Source organism: Botryllus schlosseri, chromosome 10 (genome assembly GCF_051294905.1).
Source record: "Botryllus schlosseri isolate E-star chromosome 10, Bs_hap1, whole genome shotgun sequence".
Classification (NCBI taxonomy): domain Eukaryota; kingdom Metazoa; phylum Chordata; class Ascidiacea; order Stolidobranchia; family Styelidae; genus Botryllus; species Botryllus schlosseri.
Genome location: NC_137245.1, coordinates 5,945,615 through 5,973,096, shown reverse-complemented (window position 1 = coordinate 5,973,096; position 27,482 = coordinate 5,945,615). Strand labels below are relative to the sequence as shown.

Here is a 27,482-nt window from a genome sequence, read left to right as displayed (position 1 = left end):
AAGTTATAAATATATGCCCCTGTGGCGGATGGGAAACATGCATTGAAGAATCACATGGTACATGTCACCTCCCTGAATCGTTAGGTTTGGATATGCAATTTTACATTTTGAAGAAAACCCTTACACATTGAAAAAATCTTGAATGCGGTCAACGTGTTCTCGCCACATCATGGGAGACCCACAATTGACTTGGCCGCTTGAAAGCTGTATGTGTACACTATATGACGTTGATTGTGGTAGCCTACCCACTTCTTGTCTTCATCTCGAATTGAATGTCAAACTAAAACTTGTTCCAAGAACACACATACACACCATCTCAGGCAGAATCTACATTTGAAATTCTCTGCTCAATATACCACTCATTCGGAGAAAATGTAGTAAAACAAAAATTAATTTCAAACAAACATGTTTAAAACGAGGCCCTTGTTTAAAACATGTATTTAATTGTAATCCATGACGTCACGAATATTCAATTGTGACGTCATAGTAGATTGGTATTGACAATTTAAAATATAGGATAAATATAGCTGGTTTAACGAAATATATACGTATTATAGCTGTTGCACCGACTATTTTGAAGGTCCCAACCATCCCACGTCGGCTATATCGGATGGTAATTGTCCGTGGGTTCGTACAACATGTACTCTGGAAAGTATTTACAGAATTATGGCATGATTTTACTATACAACTTAATAAAACACAATTTTGTTATTTTTAAAAAGGCTTTTGTTTGAAACGCGATGACTTCTACGCTAATTGACCGCATCATTAAAAGCTGTTACTGTAGCTTATTTAGATCTGCCCCAATACCTACATCGTTTTATATTACGAAGGCGTGCTGTAAGCGAGAGACCACACTTGTTCAATAATGTGATCGTGTTGGAAATAGTAGCAGAGCAAATGAGGATGTTGAATTGATATATTTTCTACTACCAGAACACCACGTACTAGCGATTGCTTGATTTTAGAGAAATCAGCGCTTGGGAGAATCATGTCAAAACCATATGGATCCATTCAACATGCATGTCAGAGGCGTGTTGGATTTTCTGCATTTTCGCACCGGCGATTAGGGACGATAGCAATTCGTACTCCGCCACGAGAAGGAAACCAGGGACATTGTAGATCATCCCATTCATGATCCGCCATACGGAGCTTTTGAAAACTCCCTGACTGGTCCCTATCAGCTTTCTTTCCCACTACATAAATATCTCCATTCAGAGGAAAGGCGTCATACGACAATAGAGGTGGCATAGTGACTACGGGATCCGACCAGTCTTCGTCAGCAATTGAATTGTTGCAAATCACGGTATGCTCTGCATCTCCTCCTACGGCATACATCCTGTCATTCACATGTACTAGAGCAAACGATTTCCGGCAAAATGTATGCATGTCTCGTGCGAATGTCCAACTAGAGCTCATAGTACTGAAAATCTCTACACACCGTACATAGGATTGGTCGATTCGACCTAACACGCCTCCTGCGACAATTATTTGATCCCCAACGACACAGGTTGCAAAATCGTATCTACGAAAAAACATTTTTGGACTATGGCGCCATCGTCCTCTAGCGTATACTTCGACACTCGTTTTACCTGAAAAAATAAACCCAAGGTAATAAGCGATTGCAGCGCGGGAGGAGACGGGAGGGTCATATCGATGTCGTGGGGTGATTGATACATGACCCGAAACACGGGTGAAAAATGACTTGGGCTATTACAATTACGGAAACATCAGGTGACGCTTTACGGTATATAATTGTATGGCAGTGGTCGGCAACCTGTATATGAAACGAGCCAAATCTGACAGCAAATTAATGTTATATCGATATGTCACTCCTGCATGGCTCTGTCAGCATGAAAAGAACTTCAGCACTAAAAGAGCATGCACTTGGCCAATATCAAAATCTATTTGGTCGAAAGTTTGCTCGGAATATTCTGTTCTCCGTTTGTAAATCTTTAGTGACTCTCTCCGGTGAGCTTTGCCCGCAATCACGCAATAACAATAATGAGATACCCTACGTGTAATAAGTCAGTGAAAGTCAGCGAATTGCGCTAAGTCAACTAATCCATATTTACATCAACGATATTGATATGAAAAATGGATCGATGTCTAATGTAAAAATTATGTAAAACATACGGGATCTATATTGATTTGATGTTTTACTGTACTTACGATAAAAACCAAAAATCCGTCCGTTTGGGATGTTTAACTGCTGTATAACTTGTTTTTGATATAATATCTGGCGCAAGTACAGAGACCGGAGTTTCAAAGGCTACATCTGTCCGGTCTCAGCCTTGTCCTCATCGAAATTGTGGGCAAAGCGACGGACAATATTGATTTAAGGAATTATTATAGCATTGGAATCTTCCAGCTGATACATTCGGTGATGCAAAGTCCGCATGTACTTCAGTATTGTGGTATAATGTGTCCCGAGTCGTCACTATAATCACCCTACATTAATATATTACTTTCGGAATCAGCACTATGACGTGGCGAGACGTCATAGGTCCACGTTCGCCTTCACACAGAACCTTTCAAAATGGTTCACGTTCACACCAAGCAGAACCTTACAGGAGATCGCACCATCGCACCGTTTATCTGCAAGCTTTCGCAGAATTTCGATCAGTTACGAATATAAAAGCGATTTCAATATCATTATTCAAAATGCATATGAAAGATGGGTAAATTCTTTGCTGCGTAACGATGAATATCAATCTAAGATTATATTATCGACACTGCGAATCGCCTGCCCGTCACGCATCGCATGATTATGACGCCAATAGCGCAATGACTTTGATTGGGTTAGGGATAGGCGAATACTTCCTCGAGGTTACCGTTCCAAGTCAATGTAATTCATTAGCCAAACTATATGAAATGTTGCTGTAACACAGAGTCTATCCGGGCAGGTCATATTGAAAAAAAGGATGCAGATCCACCAAACACTACATTCTACTCGATTAATGTCATTATTAAATAGCAGTATTAGTAGTGATTCTATATCTGTTGAAATGTAAGTGGAAATGGTGTGAAAAGATTCCCGCTTTAGTTTTGCAAGAACAAGATCCTGATTGACTTTACCCAAATGTCGCAAACAAAGTGTTCCCAACTACCTGAAGGGTGTCGGATATTTCTTCCACCAATTGCGTACAGTCTGCCACGGACAAAGGTAGCACAGAACTCCTGTTTTGGATATTTCATGCGTTTTTTTATGCTCCATTTATCGGTCTCGGTGTACATATGGACGTCTGTCAAGACCCGCTCATCATAATCGTCCATGCGACCACCTAATACCCAGATTTCTTGTCCACGAGTTGCAACGGCGAATCCCATTCTGAAAGAAGGAAGTGTGCTTGACGTTGCTGATGCTGACATATACCATATTCCAGTGATTTTGATAGGGTGCGCGAACGCGCTCGGTGATTTTAATTGTATTTCATAGTAGACCCGCTTATGGATTGACGTAGTCTGCCATTTTCTGTCCTCTGCAGTAGCTAAAGCCAGAGAACATAGCTTAAACGGTATATAAACATTTTGAATCACTCCAAATCGGGGCTCTGAAATCAGACTAGCTTATGTCCATTTTACCATCTCGAGAATATCAAGTTTCTTTTAGCCATATCTGCGCCATGGTTATGTTTGTTACATTGCGTCTGACGTCCCTTACGTTTGTCTCAAATCAGTCATATTTATTTATTGTTTGAAGGGTCAAATAACTTTACTTGTGGAGCTGGAAACGCACTGATCAGACAATAGCTTGAGACATGTATCAACATCCCATATCGAGTAACTACGAAGAAAATGATCAAGGAGGCCTGCTGCTGCTGCTGCAAGCCGATGTACCTAACAGAAAATATATTCAAATTGGCATTATTTGTATGCGAATGTCGTTTTTATCCCGGAGACGTAAACATCGTTCTCGCGGGGCATGCAAAATCACACTGTATCACGTAAATTGTCATGTTTCCAGATAATCTCAGTGCATCACAACGCGCCTTCTATTGTGTCACATGGATTCGTCCAGTTTTTGTTTTTGTGTAACCTGGGCTGTTCAGTTGCAGTCGTGGAGTCGGAGTTTCGCTAATTTTTATCCCTAACGGAGTCGGAGTCTCAAAAAAAAATTAGCACGCCTTAGAGTCGGAGTCGGAGTCTCAAAAAAATCACTGGCTACTGTCAGGGTGGTAGTTTGTGAAAATACTCCTGACTCCGATTCCGACTTCCTTACCATGAAAACAGGTGCTTTCAAAGGTTTCTCTTAAAATTACTAAAAATAAATAAAATAGGATTTGTAATGATGACTACCATCAATCACTGTTATTAGTTACAATATCGATGACATTCTACATTATTTGCAAAACGCGATTCAATTGCATGGAGGAAGGATATTGCAGGATCTTCGCGACCAGCACAAAATTACTGATGCAGTTGGAAATTGGTGCAAATGAGTGGCATGATATCATGATACTGTGAAAGAGTAAACGGGTCGTCTGGTTTTGTAAGTGACAAGATCACTTGTGAAATTGATGCAAATATAACCAAACGCTGCTTCCGACGAGACAAGATCAATATTATATCTAGTAAGTAGCTCAGCCGCTTAGGTCGAACAAATGTTTAGGAAATAGTGCAAATGTAGTTCTTGTCCTAGTCCATGAATAATAATCGACTAAGTATATGTATAGCCTACATACGCTATTTGAATCCCAAAATTTCGTTTCTGACCACCGTTTATTAGTACTGAGAGAGTGTCTACTTGATATCAGTAGGGACGATGTTGACCTAATAATCAAAACTTCTACATTTTTTGTATATTAAAAAACCTAATTTCCAGTATTTAAATCAGGTGTTTTCGCACGTAACCTTGGTGAACAAATTTCGAAAACAAATTTGCGCCAAAAATTGTAGCGATTGATTCAGGCTAATGATGGCTGAATCCGATTCCGTGCTCAGAATTTTTCTATCACGTCAGATATTATCCGAATGAATTTTCCTCATTTTCATTTTGATGGAGAATGCTTACTCACAGCTCAACACGAAACCAGAAGTAGGCTACATGTTACTTCACAATAGAAATAGGACAGTCGATCCGTCTCGCCATACGACAATCTGTGGCCAACACCAGATACCATGTTTCTATGCTGGAACAGAGCAAGAGATGAGCATTGGTCAATTTCTAGTATTGGTTTTATATGATTTCGAGACTTTTTGTTAGTGTCTTGCAAGATTGAACGCCAGTTCAAATACAAACACGCTTTACATTTTTGTCGGTTTCTGATTTACCGTAATATTTTGCCAAGAGCTCGAGTTGGTCGAAGTTATCGGCGTTGCTACTCAATTACAAGTAGAAGTAGTAATTTCTAAGGGATGTCAAAACTACTTCCAGGGGTATAAGAAATGAAAGGTATGAGAATTACTTAAAATTAATCAAATATCTAAGTATATTTGGATAGGTGTAAGGTGGTCGCATACTTTCAACATCTAGTCGGAGGTGGCTACATATCAAATCGCAAGATGTATCGTGTCGGCTAACGCAAAAATTCTATAATGACACTATCCATTGGTAGAATCTAGAAAATTCTATTGAGCTACCGTGCTTTAGGGGCTGTGTCACGCACTTATAATGATCATGTAACTCATTAAAGGTGTGCTGTCTTTTCCTTGAATTACTTTCTACCTATCCAACTTTCAAAAGTAAATGATTTATCCAAAATACCGTTTAGGTAGAAGCGGAAGTAGTCTGAAACATTAACTTCAGTAAGTACTGCAGGTACAATAAATATACTTGACTACCTCGAAAAAGTAGTAAAATCGACATATATAATATTTTCCAAACGTTACGTGATAGAACAAAAATAACGCCAGATTCATAATCGGCGCCCCTAAATTAGGTAAGAATGAAATAAAAGAATCCTGGCGCAAAAAAAACGTGTAGACAAGTGGTTCTCAATCTTTCTCACCTCGCGGACCGGCAAAATTTCAGATATTTGGCGAAACGCTGGACTTGAAAAAATTGAAATCAACCCAAAATGTAATGTATGCAGCCGTTTTCCGGCAAGTATGGTACTAGAGCATGGGTGGCAAACCTTTTTTCTATTCACGGCGCTCCATTCTGATTACGTTTTATCACCTACGGCCGCATTCGAGGACATAGTCTTAATGAACTAACTGGACGCGAAATACCAATGTTCATTAGGGGCGAACTCCGGACTAAACTACTTTTTGATATCGTCTTACTATACCCAGAAAAATCGCTCATGTTATGAATAGTTAGGCCAGTGGTTCTCAACCTTTTTGGCTTCGCGGACCCCTTTTGACCGTCACGGACCCGCGCGGACCCCCTAAAGTTTTAGCTCAATTTTAGCTCCATTATGGTGCAACCTTCATCTGTCTTGTGCAAATATGAACTGTAGGCTTGTGATAAACAGCAAAATAGTGATTTTTCTTGAAGATAACATCATACTATTTATGTAGAAATTAGTGGACTTTTATTATTTCAAAGCTAATTTTGCTGCTGTACTTCTTGAAGTACGTGGTCGTGTCTTGAAAATCCGCGTCTTCGTTTTGATATGAACGAGGAGTGCCGAAAACCATTTCCGCAAAGATAGATGGAAGCTAATGCAATATTTACGTATAACGCTTCCGACGATACTTTTGGTGTGATCGCAACATTTATGGCACCAAAATGAAGAAACACATATTTAATGAACATATCACGTCCAGCATCTAGGGCAGGGACGGGCAACATACGGACCGCGGGCCGGAATCGGCCCGTGACGGCATTTTGATCGACCCGCAGAGAGATTCTACCGTCAAAGTGAAATCCTAATCTAAAAGTATAGACAAATATTATGCTCCAGAGCATGGATCCAAGTTTTCCAACCAGAGACTGTCATGAAACGACTTGTTCTGTTCAGGTTAAATATATATTTACGAGCAAACATTTTCGACCATGAACAATTGAACATTAACAAGACAAGGCTGCATACCAATATAACTCGTGATATGAATTTCAGGGTTGGAGCGTAATGCTTTGATAGCAACGAAACACTCCTTGTACATCAAAAAATCAGCCTTGTCGATAGGGCATCCGCAATAAGAATGCGCCACATGTGATAGCCGAGCTTTAAGAGCAGGTATATCATTGTCCGATTAATGACGAGTGTCAGCCGAAAATATTCGGGTTCATTTCAATAGGAATATACTATTCAATTTTATATTAAAGCTCTGTACCTCCAAGAAGCTGTTCCCTGCATTGAGACAAATTATGGAAATACTTCTGATTTTTTTTATTTCAAACGACTGTTCACTAACTTGATGAGACTGACAACTTCAAATCGAGAAGGATTCGTAGACATTACGAAGTCACCCTGATTGACGCTACTATCTCCATATTTTTTTTTTTTTCCACAAACCCCTACAAAACGTCTCTAAAGAGCAATATGTTTGTATGAGCAGGTTATTGGAAAATTGGCAATGAAAATGAGTTTCCACACTACCATAGTCCATGTCAGACGATTAATACGATGATATGAGTCATGAGGTTTTAGCAGTTGTGGTGTGAAACTGCCTCATGCTTTTTCAAATTGAAAAATAAAATAAAAATCAGGTTATCAACCATTTTAAAAATTTAGAGGTCTCACCGACCCCCTGAAATTGCTTCGCGGACCCCTAGGGGTCCGCGGACCCCCGGTTGAGAACCACTGAGTTAGGCTATGGTCACACCAAGCGGGAAAATTTTTTTCAGATTCATGAACGAGTTTCGTCATTAATATTCTTGGTTTCACATATTGCTATCAATCATTTATCCTTTCTTAGCCAATGTGATCAGATTTATCAGTAGAGTTGTTGGACGGAGTGTTTTCGAAAATTTTGGGCAAGTTACAAATGATGATGTATTTTCGGGTGGGTCAATTGTTATTGTAGTCACTTTGTTGCGTGTTGTTAGTTCTTGACCTCCCATCAGGATTGTCGGTATAATGGGTAGATATTGGAATCTCCCAAACCTACCAGAAACAAATTTCTTCCGCGAGGAGCGTACGATTCCATGTTGGTATTTCAATATGGATCTCATAATTGTTCTCCTCTGTTCGCATCTGTACTATGGAAATCAGATTACAAAGGGCGCTACGACCACATTAAAATCGAAAAAGGAAGTCGCATTGAATCTCGTCTAGAGCGAAGGAAATTTCAAGAATGATTTAAATATCTTTCAAATTCGGGAGGCAATTCGTAAATTCAATTTTCCTGCTGACTGCCGCCAACATATACTAATTGAATTACGTGTCTACGGCCGCACAAATGCCCTTCTACGGCCGCAGCTTGGTCACCCGTGTACTGGAGAGCGAAATTCTGAGGATTTTGTAATTAAATATATTTATGATAGTACTCATGTGATTTTACGGTAGTGTTTGCTGAGTGCTGAGTAGAGGTAAAATTGACATGCCCAGATAAACATAGGCTAATTTCGTTCCGAATGTCATGAAATAACCGACCGCGCCAACTCGAATATTATTATTCTCTTCGACGTTATCCAGAGTTGATGCGTTTTCCAGAGTTGATGCGTTTTGAAGTAGGACCAAGCACCTGACAAAAGCGATGCCTGTCCAGTGTCCATCCACAGAATTAAAGAATCGAAAACGAATGATAATACGAATTGGGTGGTTTAGCTCGTCAGCTCGTCAACGGAAACAGCTTGGACTTCAAGTCGAATCGAACATGTTTCCGGGACTAATCTAATCTCACGAAGTTCCGCATCAGTTTAGAATCTACCGTTTTATTTATTTTTCCAATGGACAAGCCTTCAAATACTTGCATCTTGAAATTTAGGGATGAAATCATGTACCTCGCGGACCGGCAGGAAAGTCGTCGCGGACCGGCGTTTGAGAACCGCTGGTGTAGATCAGTGTAATCTTAGAAATATACTACTTGTCTTCATTTCTGGTTGGAACTGTCTGTCCTTACGAAGTAGTATGGCCTGGAAGAACTTTTCGACCTATAAACTGACAATTTTTTACATGAAAAAACTTTATTTGAACGAAATCTGGACCAATGAAGAATTTCAGTAGTTACATCACGCATTTTGGACGCAATAATTTAAATTTGTTGTAGTACAACGAAAGATACTTTCCTACATCCTCGGATAGACAGTCTCTGTACTTACTAAGAAGGTTGTCAAGAATGGAGAAAGAACGTTCAACAGTAGCAGTTGTTGGCTGGCAACACTGAAGATGTGCGTACACTGCTGATTAAACACCGTGTCGCTTCATTATGACAATGTTGTCTACAGCGCAATTTTTGATCAGGCGCTTCTTGATATAAGAACCAATGCCCACGAAGTCTTGCTTCAGTTAGGATATTGCGGTACGTTGAGCATAACATCACGTAAACCTATTTGTTTCATTTAACCGTGTTTGACACATTTAATAACGAGGAGACAATGGACCGTCTACAACGGTAGGCCTATAAAGTAGACTACAAGCTGTAAAATGTGAAACGATAAGTTCACCGACAGTGCAGGCATCTACGATACAAACGAAATGCAGGTGCGTTTAAGGACTCGGGAGTCGGAGTTGGAGTTGGAGACGATGGTAAAATATACCGACTCCACGGCCCTGATTGTAACGCAAATGCGTCGCTAATTGCCTTTACCGCAACGAATGAATAGTTAAGAGGTTTTAAATGCGTAAATATGCCTTAATATATCTTGCACACTTCTAAGGTTGCATTATACATGTTTGCCATATGCCCTGTAACCTTAACGGTAGTAGTAGAGAAATGGTGGATATAGCCGCATGCAAGCTTTTAACTTAAAGAAACTAACTTCTCCAATAAAATAAAGAAACAAAGGATAACGGACTTACGCATTTTGCAGAAATGCAGAGGGTAGTTCCCCTCGTGACGGATTGCTGCAAGCGATCTGATCGATATGTGGCTGTCTGATTCCCGATTTAAATGAGTTTGGTGTAGTGATATTTCTGGTGTTATTTTCGAGGCTGTAAAATTGCGTGACTCGCTATTTATGAGTGGATTGGTAACTTGTTCTGTCTGTTGATTTCAAAACTCGGCTGACCTATCGTGTCGCGATTTCCGGTTCAATTGAGTACGGTTGCTATCTGCGTGTCAAAACTCGTTTGTGGTGAATATGGTTTTATTATCAGGCGAGTAATATCAAGGTTATTGTATTCTTTGCTGTAATTTTCCACGTATGATCATCGAATCTTTCTGGATCTCTATGTTGTGTACCCCGACGGAACGGAAAAATTCGCCTGGCGTGACTCGTGGTGTAATAGCGGGTTGGTTGATTGATGTGTATATTCTGACAACGTATGATATGTTTCAAGCCTACGGTTAAGGTCACACGAATCGATGTAAAGCCCAGCTTGGTTGAATTGTCATACTTCGATGAGGGAGGGGGACGGGGGCTGCTACTTACGTAACCCGCTGTCAGTCAGACGCAGAGTCGAGTGGATGTAAAATTGGTATTCTGAAACCATGCTCTGGTTGAAATTTAAAAACTCAACTGGCGCATGATTTCTCTTGTATCTCTCAATCAATGATTTCCGGTTCAATCGAGTGTGACTGCAAACTATCTGTGTGGTGTACGCGTTACCAAATCAAACTCGTTTGTGTCATTACGTCCATGGTATATCACATTGATATGACTGTAAGCAGACAGTTTTGAATAACCATATGGGGTTCGATTGTTGCTACTTGCTAGCCGCCATTTTCAAGCGGTTGTTGACGACATCCAAAGCTACTTGCCGCAGCTCAGGACAGTAGATGACGTTTGTGCCAGCAGCGAGCCTCGGTACAAACGAGCGTGAATTTGGATGGAAAAGCAACGCATTGGAGGATCTTTACTGGATTACTTTTGGATTTACGTTTATCCGGACCCGGATTTGTAGATTTTACATGCTACTCGCCTAATAATTTCGCTGGCAAATGATGTCCATTGTCCATGAATCAGCAGTGGTCGATCAAGCGTGATGCGATGATGTCAGTCGGAGTTCAAAATACTCGTTTGTATTAATTGCATAAAAGTAGTCATTTTTCTTCTGACTCGTGACTCTTGCATCGATGTGGTTCCTATATCGAGAACTACGATACTCGATTCCATTGTACGCCGACGAATCGGGGCTCGTATACTGTGCATATAAGCGTGAATTTGGATGGGAGTATAGCGCATTGGATGATTTTTACTGGATTACATTTGGATTTACGCTCATCCGGACCCGGATTTTTTAGATTTTACATGCTACTCGCGGAATAATTGCGCTGGCAAGTGATGGCCATAAATCAGCCGTGATCGAGCGAGCGTGATATGATGATGTCAGTCGGGGTTTGAAATACACGTGTGGATTAATTACATCAATGTAGTCATTTTCTTCTGACTCGTGATCTTACATCGATGTGGTTCCTGTACTGAGAACTACGATACTCGATTCCATTGTACGCTGACGTATCGGGAAAGTTCGCCCCGTTTCGTAGGATACTGGTGGACTAATTTCGCTGAAACACCAGTTTAAGAATATTTGGCGTTATAATTGAGTAGTAGAAGACTTATCTATATGCAAGTAGACGTACTTGCTGAGTGATTCTAGCTTCCGACCCAAATTCCCAATATCTCTGTCCATAACCGATTGTGAAGTGGTGTAATGAATCGGTGATCCGAATCCAGTCTGGAGTTGCTCCTGCTTCTGGACCCGATCGTAATCACCTCCGCTCAGATGTGATCAACCTGTTGGCTGATATACAAACCTGCCATCGTTGCATGTTAAGTTGACGGAATAAGACTTGAGCAATCTGTAAGATCGATAGTAGCAACGTGTTTTCTGTTTCATGGGTATACAAATTGGGGTCCAGTTAAGATTAGCAAGAAATCGAGCAGTTTCATTCTCCTGGTACTGAGCCGAAACGCGATAACCACTGGTCAGGCGTAATCATCTGTCATCTACAAAGGATGTTTCATTTTGGTATGGCTGCATATCAATTGTGCATATAAACTTGTATTTCGGCAGTCGATGAAGAAAATACGTGACCCGTTCGGTAAATATATATGTTGTTTGTTTTAGGAACTCAAGAAGTGAAGTATACCAACAGTTTGATGTTGAAGAAAATATTGTCCATGACGCAGCGTGAATAATGAATTTACCCGCTGTGTGCCGAAATAGCGTAGTGGTCGATTCCGCAGCTACAACACCAATGGGTTGCTGGTTCGACTTCGACTTCAGAATTCCTACTCAAGTGTTGGAGGTTTATCTAGGCTACTATTTGTCATATAATCCGTGTAAGCGACGCCTTCTAGAAGCTCAGAAGTGGGTCGTGCTGCAAGTCGGCAGCGACGGAATACAAATGACGAAAATTGGTCTGGTGTAAATGACCGTAGTAGTCTACAAACACCATTAATACCACAAACAAAGAAACAAACTTATTTACCCGCTACAATATCAACTCCAGCAGGACATATATTCAATATATTTAGATATGTAAATTTCATTCCTAATATTTTCAATCTTAACCTCACGCAGTAAGTTTTTACAAGTGAACCATCTTTTAGGGGGGCGGTAATAATACAAGATTTTTCGTTATCAGCTAACGTTCTCAAGGGCGATTTGGTGTATGGAAATGTGAATATTGATTACGACGGTGCGATCTTAGACGGTTCGCTGTGGTAAGCAATCCTTCATATCAGTAAATAAATATGCGCAGTTTGAAAATAAAGTCGAACATTCGTACCCTGCTGCAATACCAAGCACAAAGCGTTATTGAAAAGGACATTGCGATGAAGCGGTAATCGATATGCACCGTACAAAGACGTTACAATGGTCACGCGCACACACACACATACACTAAAATACTAGTCAGATTACCGGACCACGACCTAACATATCGAGCTAGCCATCCGTCCCATGCCACCTCATTTTGTCGCTTGCCTTTGATATTCTCTGCTTTAGTTTTTCATTCAGTGTACATTCGTCTTCTCTACTTTACCTATGCCAAGATGGCTGTCCGATTTCAAAGACTACCCCAACTCGTTTCGACATCTTCCTGTCTTTCATTGCATCGCAGTTTTGTAGTGTTTTGAAATTATGAAAATATTAATAAACTGACACTGATACACTAAATTGTCCCAAGAACAGCTGCATTACAGTAACGTATGAGGTCTATATATTTGCGATTTCTTATTGCGTGCGAAGATTTTGAAAAAGGGACTAGTAGAATAGGTAGGAAAAGACTGGAAGAGCAAGCTCAGCACCTAATCGATATTTCGTCCATCAGTATTGGTGTTTGTAAGATAGGACTAGAATCTGTGTAAAATGAAGAAAAGTACTATATTATGAATGCGAGGTATTAAATACCACCCAAACAGAGTTCTGAAAAACGTGAGTTGAACTGATTGGACTCGAAAATGAACAATGAGCAGTGAGAACAATGACTCAGATCCGAGTCTCAACACTGTGATTCGGAGTTGAACATTCAAAACCTAAGTTGGACTCGGTGGTGAATGGAAAATGATTCGACTTGACTCGAGTCCTATCCAGTGTTGGGATCAAGTCACCACCTTCGAGTGACGAGTTGGGCTAGGCACTATCATTCGTGCACCCGAATCTGAGACGAGAAATAAATGTAAACGATTCTAGTCGAGTAGTAAAAGACGATTTTTTCGAGTAGGCCTACTGAAAATGCACGCTTCTCGCCACTAAAAGGTAATTCATCAACGAAAGTCATAGGTTCGATACTAGTTTCCAGTGTGGAATCTGTAAAACTTTGATTGGTCGTATCGTAGCATACGAAACCTACAGGACAATGCTACTAACGTTACTGAAAATAACAAATCGCTGGTTTGCCAGCTAGTTTTATGGCTCTGCAGCATCACCAGATTTTTATGACTTCATATAGCGGGTGATTTCAATCCGGATCCAAACATCTGGATAATAAGTAGCCTGTACACAATTAAGTAACTCCGTCGGTCGGAAGAAGCAGTAGTATCACGCAATATACTTTTCTCGTATCATTGATAATGATATCATGCAAATTCTGCACGCGATGTCTCTTGGAAGTGGCACGTGAAACGTTGTTGTTCCAGCACCAATATATCTTCTGTTGATGAGATGTCTTATTCGTTTTGATATCTGTCGCGTTTGTGGAAATCTTCAGCAACTATTACTGTTCTGGGGATCATTTTCGTTGAGCATTAAAATATGGTCTCTTGCAGAGAGTGACGGTCAAAAAATGTGTGTCTCAAATATTCAGCGGAAACCGCGGTAAATTATTATACGAGACTCCTATATATGACTTGGAATACAGCACCGATGCCTTGTAATTCAAAGGCTGCTGTATCGACAGCGTCCATGACAGTTGATCTAATAACCATGTGAGAAGATGGTCAAATTTGATTGTTTACCTCTCTATTATAAATATTCTATTTCGGAGTGTTTCCTTGTATATCCCCGAAAGCGACGACATAGAGTCGATTATTACTGATCTCCCGATGTGAGAATGAAACTCGTGAAAAGAAGCTAGTGATCTATAATGGATTACAGAATATTCCGATGTCAACGCTGACGTTCGTGAAAATGGTGCGATTCGTTATAGTTCTGATCTTGTGTGAATATCCCAAACAGTAGATTATCGACTATAAAACGTTTGTGTAGCTATAATTCGTATCCAAGTTGTTGAAGTAATACATATGACGGTAGAATCGAATGCCATACATAAAAACTTATTCAAATACCTACTAAGAGTGTACATTATAACGTCGAGTCACTTGAAAAGTTGTCGTGGTAGTAGAATATTGTTTGTGAATCGATATGGTTAGTAACAGTTGCATTGTTCGCACATTTAATGCTATTTATCGATATCGGATCGGCTTATGAAATATCAGTGTGGGAACCAAGTGCGTGCCAACTGCCCTTTGTCGACGGAAATAAACACCTGTCTCCCGTATTGCTGTCAGAAAACAATCTGTTTTCATGAAATACGCATATTTGCACCCCAAGTCTTGCTAATTTTGTTGCCCGTTCGTTTTTGTATTGACATTAAGTGTCCTGTATCGCTCCTTTGGCGATGGTAATTTGGCGGAAAAAGTCAGCACCTAAGATTAAAAATCAACCAGAGAACGAGCTGTTTCTCCGTGACCTTTCAATATTCACCTATGGTTTTGAATTCACAGCAAATGACATTATTGTTGACAATATGTGAATTGCTAGCGAAGATTCGTAGTAATGGTTTTGTCTGTTTTTAGGATGATATATTTCTCAAATAGTTTCCCAAAATGAGAGACTGTTATGGAAAGACACTTCGATCCGGATCCGCCAGTACAGGAATGTGTATATATCGCTTCGGGTTCTCACCGCTCCGAATTATATAGACTCGCAACGTTCGCCAGGTTTTCGAGACTGTCGTACGCAAAGCGTGCAGATTTAGCATCTGACGGATATTACTGGCTAGGGTTCGAAGACAAAATTAAATGTTTCGGATGCAGTATTTCACTCGAAAAATGGGTTGAAAAGGATTCGAATGTAAGTTGTCATGAAGCGAGTTGTGTTCGAGACGTATTCAACATTCCCGTTGAAAGATCGAATTTCAGGAGTCTATTACGGGAGTTTAAGGTCCAAATCGATACACCGCAAGTCAATAACAGCGACATAAAACTTGCGAATATCATTGACCGAGAACACGCGTGTTTGATTAAGAACCTCGACTTGAAAAGGGAATCGAAGCGACGCGAAACCTTCAAGAAATGGCCTAGCTATCCAATACCCCACGCAGTAGGCGAGTTGGCGAAACAAGGGTTTTTCTATCTTGGCAACTTAGACAGAACGCAGTGCTTTAGCTGCTTCGGTGTTCTTCGCAATTGGAAACCCATAGACGACGTATCGGAAATACACCTTACACATTTTCCAAAATGTACTTTCGCACGTGGTAGCTTTTCAGGAAATATCGCACTAGCTGAGCAAGACCGCAGTAATTTGGATGACTTACTTCACGAGAAAATACGACGGCTCACTATTATCAATGTGAAAGAACCAGATGAGCCCTCCGAGGATGAAAAACACTATCTTGCTGAACTATTCCCTTGCCTAAACCCCGTGAATCCTGTAATGTCGTCCTTGTCACGAAGAATAGCAACCTTCGACGAAGGTTGGGATCCCGCTAAAATCAATGCTAGCGTTGAGCAACTAGCAAATGCGGGGTTTTATTACATCGATTCGGACAAGACGAAATGTTTTTACTGCAATGGTGGACTTCGGTGGGACCGGACAGACCAGGTTTGGACGGAACATGCTAAATGGTTTCCGCAATGCGAGTACGTACTTCGTATGAAAGGTATCGAATTCGGGCGACGCATCGAAAGCACATATCCAAATCTCAATCGTCCGATTATTAGAAACCCCATCACGAAGTTGGAGTTGACTAAACGCCAAAATGTTCTGCGGAATCGTCAATCAAACGATGGATCATCGTTGAATTGCATCGAAAATGGGAGAGGCCGTGGCGTGTAAACGATGTGAAATAAACATAAATGAATATGACTATAGCATGTGGACATCTTTGCGTTGTTTCTAGACTTGTGGGACTGACGTAGAACGCAGTGGTGGTAGTCATGAAGTACTTCTATTTTTTTTTCTCAGAATTATGGTAGTTTTTATCTAATTACACTACATACTCAAGTACCTTGTATTGGACTACTTCTATTTCTATCAGTTGGATTAGACGGGTCATTCTAACTGGTTGTAAAACTGATAGAAGTAGTCCAACACAAGGCACTTGAGTATGTAGTGTAATTAGGTAAAACCTACCACAATTCTGAGGAAAAAAAATAGAAGTACTTCATATTTCTATCAGTTTTACAACCAGTTAGAATGACCCGTCTAATCCAACTGATAGAAATAGAAGTAGTCCAACACAAGGCACTTGAGTATGTAGTGTAATTAGGTAAAACCTACCACAATTCTGAGGAAAAAAAATAGAAGTACTTCATATTTCTATCAGTTTTACAACCAGTTAGAATGACCCGTCTAATCCAACTGATAGAAATAGAAGTAGTCCAATACAAGGTACTTGAGTATGTAGTGTAATTAGATAAAAACTACCATAATTCTGAGAAAAAAAAATAGAAGTACTTCATGACTACCACCACTGCGTTCTACGTCAGTCCCACAAGTCTAGAAACAACGCAAAGATGTCCACATGCTATAGTCATATTCATTTATGTTTATTTCACATCGTTTACACGCCACGGCCTCTCCCATTTTCGATGCAATTCAACGATGATCCATCGTTTGATTGACGATTCCGCAGAACATTTTGGCGTTTAGTCAACTCCAACTTCGTGATGGGGTTTCTAATAATCGGACGATTGAGATTTGGATATGTGCTTTCGATGCGTCGCCCGAATTCGATACCTTTCATACGAAGTACGTACTCGCATTGCGGAAACCATTTAGCATGTTCCGTCCAAACCTGGTCTGTCCGGTCCCACCGAAGTCCACCATTGCAGTAAAAACATTTCGTCTTGTCCGAATCGATGTAATAAAACCCCGCATTTGCTAGTTGCTCAACGCTAGCATTGATTTTAGCGGGATCCCAACCTTCGTCGAAGGTTGCTATTCTTCGTGACAAGGACGACATTACAGGATTCACGGGGTTTAGGCAAGGGAATAGTTCAGCAAGATAGTGTTTTTCATCCTCGGAGGGCTCATCTGGTTCTTTCACATTGATAATAGTGAGCCGTCGTATTTTCTCGTGAAGTAAGTCATCCAAATTACTGCGGTCTTGCTCAGCTAGTGCGATATTTCCTGAAAAGCTACCACGTGCGAAAGTACATTTTGGAAAATGTGTAAGGTGTATTTCCGATACGTCGTCTATGGGTTTCCAATTGCGAAGAACACCGAAGCAGCTAAAGCACTGCGTTCTGTCTAAGTTGCCAAGATAGAAAAACCCTTGTTTCGCCAACTCGCCTACTGCGTGGGGTATTGGATAGCTAGGCCATTTCTTGAAGGTTTCGCGTCGCTTCGATTCCCTTTTCAAGTCGAGGTTCTTAATCAAACACGCGTGTTCTCGGTCAATGATATTCGCAAGTTTTATGTCGCTGTTATTGACTTGCGGTGTATCGATTTGGACCTTAAACTCCCGTAATAGACTCCTGAAATTCGATCTTTCAACGGGAATGTTGAATACGTCTCGAACACAACTCGCTTCATGACAACTTACATTCGAATCCTTTTCAACCCATTTTTCGAGTGAAATACTGCATCCGAAACATTTAATTTTGTCTTCGAACCCTAGCCAGTAATATCCGTCAGATGCTAAATCTGCACGCTTTGCGTACGACAGTCTCGAAAACCTGGCGAACGTTGCGAGTCTATATAATTCGGAGCGGTGAGAACCCGAAGCGATATATACACATTCCTGTACTGGCGGATCCGGATCGAAGTGTCTTTCCATAACAGTCTCTCATTTTGGGAAACTATTTGAGAAATATATCATCCTAAAAACAGACAAAACCATTACTACGAATCTTCGCTAGCAATTCACATATTGTCAACAATAATGTCATTTGCTGTGAATTCAAAACCATAGGTGAATATTGAAAGGTCACGGAGAAACAGCTCGTTCTCTGGTTGATTTTTAATCTTAGGTGCTGACTTTTTCCGCCAAATTACCATCGCCAAAGGAGCGATACAGGACACTTAATGTCAATACAAAAACGAACGGGCAACAAAATTAGCAAGACTTGGGGTGCAAATATGCGTATTTCATGAAAACAGATTGTTTTCTGACAGCAATACGGGAGACAGGTGTTTATTTCCGTCGACAAAGGGCAGTTGGCACGCACTTGGTTCCCACACTGATATTTCATAAGCCGATCCGATATCGATAAATAGCATTAAATGTGCGAACAATGCAACTGTTACTAACCATATCGATTCACAAACAATATTCTACTACCACGACAACTTTTCAAGTGACTCGACGTTATAATGTACACTCTTAGTAGGTATTTGAATAAGTTTTTATGTATGGCATTCGATTCTACCGTCATATGTATTACTTCAACAACTTGGATACGAATTATAGCTACACAAACGTTTTATAGTCGATAATCTACTGTTTGGGATATTCACACAAGATCAGAACTATAACGAATCGCACCATTTTCACGAACGTCAGCGTTGACATCGGAATATTCTGTAATCCATTATAGATCACTAGCTTCTTTTCACGAGTTTCATTCTCACATCGGGAGATCAGTAATAATCGACTCTATGTCGTCGCTTTCGGGGATATACAAGGAAACACTCCGAAATAGAATATTTATAATAGAGAGGTAAACAATCAAATTTGACCATCTTCTCACATGGTTATTAGATCAACTGTCATGGACGCTCTCGATACAGCAGCCTTTGAATTACAAGGCATCGGTGCTGTATTCCAAGTCATATATAGGAGTCTCGTATAATAATTTACCGCGGTTTCCGCTGAATATTTGAGACACACATTTTTTGACCGTCACTCTCTGCAAGAGACCATATTTTAATGCTCAACGAAAATGATCCCCAGAACAGTAATAGTTGCTGAAGATTTCCACAAACGCGACAGATATCAAAACGAATAAGACATCTCATCAACAGAAGATATATTGGTGCTGGAACAACAACGTTTCACGTGCCACTTCCAAGAGACATCGCGTGCAGAATTTGCATGATATCATTATCAATGATACGAGAAAAGTATATTGCGTGATACTACTGCTTCTTCCGACCGACGGAGTTACTTAATTGTGTACAGGCTACTTATTATCCAGATGTTTGGATCCGGATTGAAATCACCCGCTATATGAAGTCATAAAAATCTGGTGATGCTGCAGAGCCATAAAACTAGCTGGCAAACCAGCGATTTGTTATTTTCAGTAACGTTAGTAGCATTGTCCTGTAGGTTTCGTATGCTACGATACGACCAATCAAAGTTTTACAGATTCCACACTGGAAACTAGTATCGAACCTATGACTTTCGTTGATGAATTACCTTTTAGTGGCGAGAAGCGTGCATTTTCAGTAGGCCTACTCGAAAAAATCGTCTTTTACTACTCGACTAGAATCGTTTACATTTATTTCTCGTCTCAGATTCGGGTGCACGAATGATAGTGCCTAGCCCAACTCGTCACTCGAAGGTGGTGACTTGATCCCAACACTGGATAGGACTCGAGTCAAGTCGAATCATTTTCCATTCACCACCGAGTCCAACTTAGGTTTTGAATGTTCAACTCCGAATCACAGTGTTGAGACTCGGATCTGAGTCATTGTTCTCACTGCTCATTGTTCATTTTCGAGTCCAATCAGTTCAACTCACGTTTTTCAGAACTCTGTTTGGGTGGTATTTAATACCTCGCATTCATAATATAGTACTTTTCTTCATTTTACACAGATTCTAGTCCTATCTTACAAACACCAATACTGATGGACGAAATATCGATTAGGTGCTGAGCTTGCTCTTCCAGTCTTTTCCTACCTATTCTACTAGTCCCTTTTTCAAAATCTTCGCACGCAATAAGAAATCGCAAATATATAGACCTCATACGTTACTGTAATGCAGCTGTTCTTGGGACAATTTAGTGTATCAGTGTCAGTTTATTAATATTTTCATAATTTCAAAACACTACAAAACTGCGATGCAATGAAAGACAGGAAGATGTCGAAACGAGTTGGGGTAGTCTTTGAAATCGGACAGCCATCTTGGCATAGGTAAAGTAGAGAAGACGAATGTACACTGAATGAAAAACTAAAGCAGAGAATATCAAAGGCAAGCGACAAAATGAGGTGGCATGGGACGGATGGCTAGCTCGATATGTTAGGTCGTGGTCCGGTAATCTGACTAGTATTTTAGTGTATGTGTGTGTGTGCGCGTGACCATTGTAACGTCTTTGTACGGTGCATATCGATTACCGCTTCATCGCAATGTCCTTTTCAATAACGCTTTGTGCTTGGTATTGCAGCAGGGTACGAATGTTCGACTTTATTTTCAAACTGCGCATATTTATTTACTGATATGAAGGATTGCTTACCACAGCGAACCGTCTAAGATCGCACCGTCGTAATCAATATTCACATTTCCATACACCAAATCGCCCTTGAGAACGTTAGCTGATAACGAAAAATCTTGTATTATTACCGCCCCCCTAAAAGATGGTTCACTTGTAAAAACTTACTGCGTGAGGTTAAGATTGAAAATATTAGGAATGAAATTTACATATCTAAATATATTGAATATATGTCCTGCTGGAGTTGATATTGTAGCGGGTAAATAAGTTTGTTTCTTTGTTTGTGGTATTAATGGTGTTTGTAGACTACTACGGTCATTTACACCAGACCAATTTTCGTCATTTGTATTCCGTCGCTGCCGACTTGCAGCACGACCCACTTCTGAGCTTCTAGAAGGCGTCGCTTACACGGATTATATGACAAATAGGAGCCTAGATAAACCTCCAACACTTGAGTAGGAATTCTGAAGTCGAAGTCGAACCAGCAACCCATTGGTGTTGTAGCTGCGGAATCGACCACTACGCTATTTCGGCACACAGCGGGTAAATTCATTATTCACGCTGCGTCATGGACAATATTTTCTTCAACATCAAACTGTTGGTATACTTCACTTCTTGTGTTCCTAAAACAAACAACATATATATTTACCGAACGGGTCACGTATTTTCTTCATCGACTGCCGAAATACAAGTTTATATGCACAATTGATATGCAGCCATACCAAAATGAAACATCCTTTGTAGATGACAGATGATTACGCCTGACCAGTGGTTATCGCGTTTCGGCTCAGTACCAGGAGAATGAAACTGCTCGATTTCTTGCTAATCTTAACTGGACCCCAATTTGTATACCCATGAAACAGAAAACACGTTGCTACTATCGATCTTACAGATTGCTCAAGTCTTATTCCGTCAACTTAACATGCAACGATGGCAGGTTTGTATATCAGCCAACAGGTTGATCACATCTGAGCGGAGGTGATTACGATCGGGTCCAGAAGCAGGAGCAACTCCAGACTGGATTCGGATCACCGATTCATTACACCACTTCACAATCGGTTATGGACAGAGATATTGGGAATTTGGGTCGGAAGCTAGAATCACTCAGCAAGTACGTCTACTTGCATATAGATAAGTCTTCTACTACTCAATTATAACGCCAAATATTCTTAAACTGGTGTTTCAGCGAAATTAGTCCACCAGTATCCTACGAAACGGGGCGAACTTTCCCGATACGTCAGCGTACAATGGAATCGAGTATCGTAGTTCTCAGTACAGGAACCACATCGATGTAAGATCACGAGTCAGAAGAAAATGACTACATTGATGTAATTAATCCACACGTGTATTTCAAACCCCGACTGACATCATCATATCACGCTCGCTCGATCACGGCTGATTTATGGCCATCACTTGCCAGCGCAATTATTCCGCGAGTAGCATGTAAAATCTAAAAAATCCGGGTCCGGATGAGCGTAAATCCAAATGTAATCCAGTAAAAATCATCCAATGCGCTATACTCCCATCCGAATTCACGCTTATATGCACAGTATACGAGCCCCGATTCGTCGGCGTACAATGGAATCGAGTATCGTAGTTCTCGATATAGGAACCACATCGGTGCAAGAGTCACGAGTCAGAAGAAAAATGACTACTTTTATGCAATTAATACAAACGAGTATTTTGAACTCCGACTGACATCATCGCATCACGCTTGATCGACCACTGCTGATTCATGGACAATGGACATCATTTGCCAGCGAAATTATTAGGCGAGTAGCATGTAAAATCTACAAATCCGGGTCCGGATAAACGTAAATCCAAAAGTAATCCAGTAAAGATCCTCCAATGCGTTGCTTTTCCATCCAAATTCACGCTCGTTTGTACCGAGGCTCGCTGCTGGCACAAACGTCATCTACTGTCCTGAGCTGCGGCAAGTAGCTTTGGATGTCGTCAACAACCGCTTGAAAATGGCGGCTAGCAAGTAGCAACAATCGAACCCCATATGGTTATTCAAAACTGTCTGCTTACAGTCATATCAATGTGATATACCATGGACGTAATGACACAAACGAGTTTGATTTGGTAACGCGTACACCACACAGATAGTTTGCAGTCACACTCGATTGAACCGGAAATCATTGATTGAGAGATACAAGAGAAATCATGCGCCAGTTGAGTTTTTAAATTTCAACCAGAGCATGGTTTCAGAATACCAATTTTACATCCACTCGACTCTGCGTCTGACTGACAGCGGGTTACGTAAGTAGCAGCCCCCGTCCCCCTCCCTCATCGAAGTATGACAATTCAACCAAGCTGGGCTTTACATCGATTCGTGTGACCTTAACCGTAGGCTTGAAACATATCATACGTTGTCAGAATATACACATCAATCAACCAACCCGCTATTACACCACGAGTCACGCCAGGCGAATTTTTCCGTTCCGTCGGGGTACACAACATAGAGATCCAGAAAGATTCGATGATCATACGTGGAAAATTACAGCAAAGAATACAATAACCTTGATATTACTCGCCTGATAATAAAACCATATTCACCACAAACGAGTTTTGACACGCAGATAGCAACCGTACTCAATTGAACCGGAAATCGCGACACGATAGGTCAGCCGAGTTTTGAAATCAACAGACAGAACAAGTTACCAATCCACTCATAAATAGCGAGTCACGCAATTTTACAGCCTCGAAAATAACACCAGAAATATCACTACACCAAACTCATTTAAATCGGGAATCAGACAGCCACATATCGATCAGATCGCTTGCAGCAATCCGTCACGAGGGGAACTACCCTCTGCATTTCTGCAAAATGCGTAAGTCCGTTATCCTTTGTTTCTTTATTTTATTGGAGAAGTTAGTTTCTTTAAGTTAAAAGCTTGCATGCGGCTATATCCACCATTTCTCTACTACTAACGGTAATCACCTTCTATATCCCTTAGTTGAGTTGACAAGTCGTGTCCAAGTATCCTGGACGAAATCATAGCGTTGAAATTCATTCGTGGGTGCTGAGCTCGGCAGCTCCGAGTATCCGATGGCTCCCAGCATGTATACGTCATAAGACTCGTCGCATTTGCATTCTGTATCGATAAGAGAGAAATCAGAAAGGTATTCTTCGCATCGCTCATACAGCATTGGACGCTGGGCAAGGAGTAGACTACATGTTCATTCTAATATCGATTCGATATATTATAATTCGGCTAGAAACAAATGAGTGTCCAACCGATTATTATATTTTCAATCAAATATTAGCAAATTGATAAACATATACCATCACAAACCTGTTTAAAACAAGTCCCTTGTTTAAAACATGTTTTTTGAGCCATGACGTCACGAATATTCAATTGTGACGTCATAATGGATCGACATTGACAATTGAAAATATAAGGTAAATATAGCTCCTTTGACGAAATATCTGTACTATTGCTGTTGAGCCGACTATTTTGAGGGTTCCAACCATCCCATACCTTTTTAAAGGCATTTGTATAAAACAAATCAATCGAGGATATTCCGAGAATTATCAATGAGAAATTCAAGTAACTCCGCTTGTACTAGTTGTAATTGAGTCAAATTTGTTTTGCATCTTCTTTAAAGACAACTCAACAATTTATGGGGTTGACAGAAAAATTTGAAACTTATATTGGATCTGCGGAAGCTTATACTTGTTAGAATTGAACCAAATTTGGTGTGCTGCGTTTTTTTTTATGGTAACCTGACAATTTATTCAGTGAATGGCTGCAATCGGAAGAAAAGTTATTTTTGAATAACCCTACTATTCAGTGTGGGGCTAGATGAGTGTACCTGAGTGATTAGATTTGGAATCGGATCTTATAAACGTGAAAAGAGTATGAATGATGTGGAAATTTCAATCGGCACCGCTGATTATAATGCCCGTGCTGCATCATATTACCGATCACTATATTGTTTTTCGATCACACCTATTTCATGGCAGATTGTGATAATGCTTAAGGTTGATCACGAACTCACACAAATGCCAATTCCCGTAACGTGTGTCGCTTATATCATGTTTCGCATGTTTTCTTAATACCAGTACAGATTTAAAGGCTTCCCCGAATGCAAGATAGTAGGGGGAATGTCATTCTATCTGATAATTCACCTCTTTGCATAAATGAACGTATCGTTCTAGTTCCAGAAAAATCATATCTTGCTTCACGCCTACAATATCTACTCGAATCGGATTCAAGTATTCGAATCAATCTGCTCAACCAGTTACGTTGTGAAACTTCCTCCTCAAAACCTCAAACTAGGGGAGATTGGATCTTCACCACTATTTCGAGTTTGGGATCCTTTTCGAAGACGCTTATTTTTTCATCCATTCAATATCGTTCGTAATGAACGACATTTCACAGGGATATAAAACGAATTACTTAATCCACAAAAGAGCGATGCACTCGACACACAGACAGGATCGACTTACTTGGTTTGGCCGAATCTCGCCCACGCGTCAACGAGCGGGAATCCGGACTGCTATTAGGTATCTTGGACTTTAGTAATCTGTTCGCCATGAGCTATAACTATAAATTAACTGTGTGTACCCGAAAAAAATCTGGAAAATAAGCACAAATGTACAGATGAAAAGCGGTTATATCTGTAACTGTAGAGTGATAGCTACATAGATGACGGAGATTAAGTTTTCAATCAATATCTTCATTTTACCGATATTCTGTTCTTTTACAAGTAGTCGGACAGATCGTTGCATCAGATCGTTTGCAGCGCGATCGCACCTTTTGCAGTAGAACAGGGTCTGCCGCAACCAATTGAACTCTTCGAGGTTGGGCTTTTTCATATCTCTATCATATCGAGCATATCGTAAGTTATGATATTTGCAAAGATATCGCAAGAAAGGTCGAACATTCATCCGACATCAAATAACACATTAAAAAGAATGGTATATAGAATTAACAAGTGCGAAACTGATACTTGACCATTCATTTCAAGATTTCGCGAAGATGGATTTCTAAAAGTTGACATATGTTCATTGTTCATTTTCGAGATTAGGTCGTTTTAATCTCGAACGTAACTCTCGAACGTAACTCTAGAACGTGGAACCTACGAACAACTTATGTTTTCAGTCGTGGTGTCAAAGTGGTTTGTAGTGCAGTCGATCATTTGAACAGGTTGTGAAAACTGTCTGCGGGACGCTCAAAATCCCTTCATGGACCGTATGATGCGCGCCTCTGGTAACATATTGTATAACGTATTGTATATACAATACGTATTATATAACGTATTGTATATGAACAAAGGTTCGGATTTACCAAGTTATCAATTCATTAGGGTTGAGTTCATGTTGTTGACGAACTTACGCGTAAGATCCACTCTCGCACACTATACACACTCGCACGCTAAAGTATAACCTACAGTCAGTCAAATTTGGCGTAAAGCAAGTAGTGAGGGATTGCAGCAGACTGGGGTTGAGGGTTACATTATTACGTACGACTGGAAACTGTCTGTGGGCCGCTCAAAATCACGTCGCGGGCCGTATGTTGCCTGTCCCTGCCATACTGGGTAACGGACTCACTCTGAATCTGAACTCGGCCAACAAAGTCATGATCAAATAAATTATGCTATTCCTGACCTAATCTACAATCAGTGTCACTGTACTGTACGTTCATCTGGCAAGTGCATACTAATTTCAATTCAATAAACATGACAACAAATCCTGCTCCATACATGTATACTAAACAGGTCGCATCTCGTCAGAATCTACCTATCTGAATTGAACGAAACTACGTTTCATCCACGGGCCTGCGGGCGAACAAAAGAAGGAAAAGAAATGCATGCCAACAGTGATTAGTCCCTTTTGTATACCGCTGTAGCCGCCATTTTTATGTATTGGAATAAAGGTACGGAACGGTCGGATTAAATAAGGAATAAAAGCTGAGAGTGTTTGACGAATTGCGAACTTCGAGGCCCGCGTATACTGGCAGAGACGGTTCAGGTCTATATCAGCACTCCGCTCACTTTACAAGTATCTAAATTACGAGACACGCTTGGAAAGTGGCATGAAACTCGGAACAACTAATAACTACGGATGTTAACGGTATGCGGGCAAAAGGTATTGCCCTGCTCATGTCCAATTTCTAGGTTTTGACATCGCAAGTTCATTTCCAATGCCGCAACTAATAGCCGCAGCGTCGTTACTTCGTACGTATCACGTTACTTCTTTCTCTCAGTAGGATTTCGCGTGCATTTAGGGATTTCGTCACTACCTCTATATTTGAGCGGTTCGTGCTTATCGTCATATACCACATAAAACACGACGGCGTGCACATTCATTGACCTGAACTTTTTCTACCCAATGAAAAGGTATTTGTTAAGAAAAACGTTTGCGAAGCATTCTTTTGCAGCAAGTACCTTCAGGTGATATTTTGTCACTGTTGTGAGGTGGCTGACCAACCTGCGG

General features: G+C 40.5%; 1 protein-coding gene and 1 long non-coding RNA gene across 2 annotated transcripts in view; both read right to left on the bottom strand.

Annotated features, from left to right (window-relative positions):
- The window catches only part of LOC145449027 (uncharacterized), a 374,781-nt gene that overhangs the window by 14,740 nt on the left and 332,559 nt on the right, over nucleotides 1–27,482 (bottom strand). The gene's annotated exons all lie outside the window — the stretch shown is intronic.
- On the bottom strand, nucleotides 859–25,624 carry LOC145448646 (uncharacterized). Its single transcript, XM_080327090.1, has 4 exons — nucleotides 25,494–25,624; nucleotides 23,982–24,135; nucleotides 3,111–3,331; nucleotides 859–1,592 (listed from the first exon to the last, which is right to left on the bottom strand). Exons 1-4 carry the CDS (start codon nucleotides 25,579–25,581, stop codon nucleotides 1,027–1,029), a joined length of 1,029 nt encoding a protein of 342 aa, XP_080183216.1. The 5' UTR covers nucleotides 25,582–25,624; the 3' UTR covers nucleotides 859–1,026.